Here is a 6,536-nt window from a genome sequence, read left to right as displayed (position 1 = left end):
ACACACACACAGACACACTCACACACACACACACATGTCTGGTTTGCTATCCTTGTGGGGACTCTCCATAGGCGTAATGGTTTTTCTACTGTACCGACCGTATATTCTATTGTCCTACACCAACCCTGCGCCTAAACCTACCCCTCACAGGAAACTTTCTGCATTTTTAGATTTTCAAAAAACTTAATTCTGTATGATTTATAAGCTTTTGTACCCGTGGGGACCACAATTTAGGTCCCCACCGTGACATGAGTCCCCATGAGTCCCCATGAGTCTGTGTGTATTCAGGTTTAAGTCCCCACCAGGATATATAAACCAGCACACACACACACACACGTCTGGTGCACTATCCTTGTGGGGACTCTCCATAGGCGTAATGGTTTTTCTACTGTACAGACCGTATATTCTATTGCCCTACACCAACCCTACCCCTAAACCTACCCCTCACAGGAAACTTTCTGCATTTTTAGATTTTCAAAAAACTTAATTCTGTATAATTTATAAGCTGTTTTTCTCATGGGGACAAAAAATGTCCCCACAACATTTTGCCCCCATAACGTATAGGGAATACCTGAATAGCGTGCACACACACGCACTCCTATGAACTCCACTTCACCTGTCCTGCATGTTTTTGGATTGTAGGGGAAACCAGAGACCTGGAGGAAAATTACTGTAGGTTTATTATTTGTAATTAGTGAAACTCTAATTCACCACAAATATAATGAAAATGTCAGGCTGGAATGAAAACAATATTTAATCAAACATAATTAAAAACCTAGTGGAAGTGTTTGCTAAAGTACAGTGATTGTTCTCATGTATGGCCTCCTGTGGCCTTTGTCAACCATTGAATGGCCTCCTGTTTGACTGTCCCAGCAAGTAATTAGTGCTCTGTTGTGATGTTTAACAATAAACTGTAGATCTAGTAACAAGACAAGCTTACACAAAATATAGGATCAGATTTAATGGACATAGATGGTTCAGATATGAGCTGGGTCTATTGTGTTTGTCTTGCGTAACGACATTCATGTGGTTTTCAAAGAGCTGCGACCCTTTAAAAGAGCCAAATGATCCTTGTTTCCCTCAAAAACTATAAAGAAGCCACAGCTGCACTTTGTGGAATCTGACCTGGGAGTTCAGATATGAGCTGGGTCTATTTTGTTTGTCTTGCGTAACGACATTCATGTGGTTTTCAAAGAGCTGCGACCCTTTAAAAGAGCCAAATGATCCTTGTTTCCCTCAAAAACTATAAAGAAGCCACAGCTGCACTTTGTGGAATCTGACCTGGGAGTTTGCTAGCAAAGGTAAATGTTTATCAGTTTTGCATTCTTAAAAATGGATATATTGATAAAAGAATGTAGAACTGCTTATTTTTCTTGTTTGTAGGAGCTGAAATGGTTCTTCAACACAGGATTTCATTGTTGCTCCTCCTCTGTTCATCTCCACTTGGTAAATTATTTCTCCAGTTGTAGTAAACCTTCTCATGTAATTTAAATACTGTGTGGTTATAATTATAATTTGCATGCAGATAAACAAGAGCATGATTTTTATAGATTAATACTGGTGAAAATGCAATATTTTTAATATAATAAAAATGGTATAATCAGCGTACGATTTGACTAGAATTTGAGAATGTCTTAGTTTGTATGTCCCTCTGAAATGATCTAAACCTGATAATAATGTTCTCCAGCATGACCGCCTGTGAAAGGGAGTTATAGTAACATGCTCAATGTCAATTTTTTAAGTTGTAAATAAAATAAGAAAATACAATTTCATTCTTTGTGCTTCAAAATTTCACATTTAATTCAATGTGTTACTTGGCATTTCTTTGTTTGTGAAATTTACTAGCAATTTCTGAGTGAAAATAGTTTCTACACCATTTTTTTTTTTCAGAGTAGAAACAGTGCATATTCTTAAATGTTTTTATTCACTTGTATCATAACTGCCCTTTTTTATCCAAAATCCTAAAACATTCAGTTTTATTTGCATTTTCAAGTGAGTGAACTCCCTCACTTACAATGTGGTCTCTTTAACTGACGTTTTCCTGTAGTTCATGTAGTTTACTGACGTTTTCCTGTAGTTCAAACAGTTGATCATGGCGCTAGCAACGGCAAGGTCATGGGTTCGATTCCCAGGGAAAGCCAGAACTGATCAGTGTTGGGGAAAGTTACTTTTAAAATTAATGCATTACAATATTGCGTTACTCCATAAAAAAGTAACTAATTACGTTACTTAGTTACTTTTTATGGAAAGTAATGTGTTACGTTACTTTTGCGTTACTTTTTAAATCTGGACAGGGCTTGCTTGTTTGTTTTTAAAATAAAAAAGTTCTATTTTTGGCAAATATAAAAGCCTTTTCACACCAAAAGTTAGGAACTGATGAAATGTAAATGCATACCTTGAATGCAATGCAAGTTGCTTTGGATGAAAGCATCTGCCAAGTGCATAAATATAAACATTTATCTGATCCTATAGCATTTGTTGGCGTCAATTCCACCGAGACTCCCTGTGATCGTCGCTGTCTGGCAAATTCTCGGGTTCAGAAAGAACTGTTCAGTGCACCACAGAGTGATAACTGTACCATCATAGTGAACATCACTTCAATACAGTATGAGACATTGTCTTTCGTAAGTGCCACTTTTGTCTTGTTGATCATCTTCTATGTTAAAAAAAGCACATACTTATAACATCTGTATCTAATAATTTTGTCACTATGTTTTAGGATACAAAAGACATGAAAATGACCAGCCGTATCAAGGTAAACATGGTGAGTTGAGTTCCTGAATGAAATACAATTATCGAGTGTCACCATCTCCAATTCAATTAACTGAATACTATTATAGTGTAAACTCACACAAATCAGAGCGCTGTTGTACTGAATTTTAGAACAGCAGAAACTGTGCTGATATTCAATATAGCAGTCTTATTTTGATTGTGATATTTCTTATTTTCAGCAGTTCTATAAACAAGGATAATATCGAATAACTTGCATTTCAAACATAAGCAGCCATAATGGTTGGCTGACTGTATATTTATCCCACACAATACACAGCTACTTACAATGCAAATAAATAATTAAAAACAACACATTTAATTTAAATTATTTTGTGTTAAGAATCGGAGTGTGTAGAGATATGAGACATGATAGCACAGCTTTGTAGGAAAATCAATTATACCGTTTAGTGTCATTACACAAAAATTTGTAACAGAACATGCTGTTTAGGGTTGCAAAAAGGTGGAAAATTTCCAGTAAATTTCGGAAACATTCGAGAAATTTTGGAAACTTTTTTGGAACATTCCAGGGATTTTTGGAAAGTTTCCGGAAATTTACCGGAAATGTTCCACCCCTTTGCAACCCTAAATCCTGTTACATGCAGTACCAATCAGAATCAAGTATTTCAAACAATTGTTATATTGTAAAACAAAATGTGACCCTGGAGCACAAAAGCAGTCTTAAGTCGCTGGGGTATATTTGTAGCAATAGCCAAAAAATACATTGTATGGGTCAAAATTATAGATTTTTCTTTTATGCCAAAAATCATTAGGATATTAAGTAAAGATCATGTTCCATGAAGATATTTTGTAAATTTTCTACCATAAATATATTAAAACTTAATTTTTGATTAGTAATATGCATTGCTAAGAACTTCATTTGGACAACTTTAAAGGCGATTTTCTTAATATTTTGATTTTTTTGCACCCTCAGATTCCAGATTTTCAAATAGTTGTATCTCGGCCAAATATTGTCCGATCCTAACAAACCATACATCAATGGAAAGCTTATTTATTCAGCTTTCAGATGATGTACAAATCTCAATTTTGAAAAATTTACACTTATGACTGGTTTTGTGGTCCAGGGTCACAAATGAGAAGCTGTTTCTCTCACTAAAACATTCACAAAATTCAAAATGTATTCTTATAATCGCCAAAAGTGGAAAGTAAAGAATGCATTTCTTAGACTGATAGTATTTTCTTCCCCACAGCTGTGGAACGATCCTGATCTTGGATGGATGCAAGAGAAATATAAATATCCAACAATTGTTTTGCCAGTTGATAAAATCTGGATTCCTCGGATAGTTTTGGACAATGCGTGAGTTTCAAAACATATATACCATGCATATGCTGTTCACTATGGTGTCTGCAGAGGAACTAAACCCATCAGAAGATCACAAACCCATCACAAGGCATAGAATAAAACATTGGGAAAAATATCAAGCGATATATATTTTTTATATCAAGGCAGATATTTTTCCCCTACATAAAAAAGGCAGTTAATCTGTGACGTTGTTAAAATGACATAATCTCTCTCTGTTTGCATTCAGAATAGAAACGACCATGGAGCCGTACACTAATGATGTACAGGTGCGGCGGGATGGAACTGCGGTCCATTCGGTTGTTTTGTTCACGATGGTGAGCTGTGAAATCAACCTCTTTAACTACCCCTTTGTGATGGGGTCGTGCCCTGTGGCCATCAATGGATGGAGCCAGAAAAGTAAGATTGAAATCACAAGCTGTTAAGCAGATTATGACCATTTGTTTTTAACCTGAGAAATATTCCTAATTATATTATGAAGACATTACAAATGATTTGTGCCTACTAGTGCCTGCTTTCCATGGTTTGCACCAAGCAAATAAAGTTTACGGTAAATACAGTCTATAATAGACAATGACTTCATTTAAATATCTCATGGCCTGATTAAGGTGGAATTACAGCAACTATTTAGTGAATTTCCCCATGGAAGTTATATTCGAATAACATGAATACGTTCTCTTGTTTGTTTGCTCCAGCTTGCGCGCTCACTCTCCAGATCGCTGATAATGTGACTTTGGTTGGCGGCAGTCGAGGAGAGTGGCAGACTATGGACGTGATCAAAACTGTGGATTCATCAAAACATTATAAATGAATTGTGCCCTGCTGATAGTCCCTGTTTTCCACAGTTTGCGCCAAGCACATAGAGTTTTGTAAATACGGTCTATGATAGCCTTGTTTACTTGGAAATGAGACATGTTTGCACTGAAAAGAATGACAATGACTTCATTTAAATAGCTCATGGCCTGATTAAGGTGAATTACAGCAACTGTTTAGTGAATCGGCCCTGTGGAAGTTATATTTGAATAACTTGAATATGTCCTCTTGTTTGTTTGATCCAGCTTGCACGCTCACACTCCAGATCGCTGATAATGTGACTTTGGTTGGCGGCAGTCGAGGAGAGTGGCAGACTACTAGCGTGATCAAAACTGTGGATGAATCAAATCGTGTTTATCTCCAAGTAAATAAATGATCCACTCCTAAACTTCTGATCAAGAGTACTGAGTTTAGAGAGCTTGTTACCTGTAACCCTCAAAGCATAGGATAAATGGTCCATTGTACAACCATATACTGAATAATGACTCACGTTTGATATTTGAACAGGTCGCTCTGTCGATTAACCCCTTCAGTGCTTTTGTGACCCTGATCCTGCCCAGCGGACTGGTACTGCTGGCTGACCTGGTGAGCTTTGCTCTGCCATTCGAAGGAGGAGAGCGCAACTCTTTTAAGGTCACCTTGGTCCTGAGCTTCACCATGTTCCTCCTCATCCTCAATGAACACTTGCCTAGCAGTGGCAACTGTAGCCCCCTCCTCCGTAAGTGAAAGTACAGAAAGAGAGAGAAAAACAAATCTGCTCCATTTTAAACAAAATGCTACAGATATGCAGATTTTTACTATGCCGATGTAAAGTTATTCTGGCAGAAGTTATGTTTAGTCCTAATATCAGATTTCATTATGACCTAATATTATTCATCCTAACATTAGATCCTAAGGAAAAGTGCTCAGGCAGTTAACAAACGTTGGTTTTCACGAGACGTACCGGCGCATGCGCAACGCTGACCTCATATGTCATCCGCCCGGAACGCGCAAGCTACATTCAAGTGATTATTACGTTTTGAATATGGATATTTTTCTTAAAAAAACGCATCGATTCGCTACAGAAGGCTTTTGTTCACCCCCCCGGAGCTGTGTGAGACACTTTTTTTAATGGATGGGCGCTTTTTATTTCACTTCTTTTGGACTGATGCATGCAACACCCGCTGAGTGGCATTAAACGGCTTGAAAGATCAAAGACAATTTTTAATATAACTCCGACTGGATTCGTCTGAAAGAAGAAAGTCATATACACCTAGGATGACTTGAGGGTGAGTAATTTATGGGCTAATTTTCATATTTGGGTGAACTAACCCTTTAAGGGTTTATAGAATGGAAGTGAATTTCTGCTTAAAATAATGACTTTATTTAAAAATTGGCACTGGCTAGTGACTAATTCACAGGTTTTTGCACTGAAATACTACAAGCTGTACAACTATTTAGTGAATTCAACACTCATGATTTAATTTTGTGATGGTAGTGGTGCAGAAATGACACACTTCACCTTTTAATTAGATCAGCATTGCAATAACATAAATAATTTGGTCTTCGTCAACAGATGCAGGTGTGATTGCAACCCAGTCTGGTAATCTGGCTTCAGAGATGGCTTCGCTCCAGAAAATAGTGAATTTTTTGC

At 37.1% G+C, this 6,536-nt stretch overlaps 1 protein-coding gene across 1 annotated transcript; it reads left to right on the top strand.

Annotated features, from left to right (window-relative positions):
* Positions 1-2,115: 2,115 nt before the first annotated feature.
* LOC107729203 (5-hydroxytryptamine receptor 3A-like) lies at positions 2,116-5,629 on the top strand. The gene is made up of 7 exons (XM_016539633.1): positions 2,116-2,119; positions 2,473-2,624; positions 2,720-2,764; positions 3,981-4,087; positions 4,320-4,489; positions 5,149-5,267; positions 5,411-5,629. Exons 1-7 carry the CDS (start codon positions 2,116-2,118, stop codon positions 5,627-5,629), a joined length of 816 nt encoding a protein of 271 aa, XP_016395119.1.
* Positions 5,630-6,536: the final 907 nt, after the last annotated feature.

This window comes from Sinocyclocheilus rhinocerous, unplaced genomic scaffold (genome assembly GCF_001515625.1).
Source record: "Sinocyclocheilus rhinocerous isolate Xijiao unplaced genomic scaffold, SAMN03320098_v1.1 scaffold1630, whole genome shotgun sequence".
Taxonomy (NCBI): Eukaryota; Metazoa; Chordata; class Actinopteri; order Cypriniformes; family Cyprinidae; genus Sinocyclocheilus; species Sinocyclocheilus rhinocerous.
The sequence above is the reverse complement of the archived record's forward strand: the minus strand, read 5'-3'. Positions and strand labels throughout refer to the sequence as shown.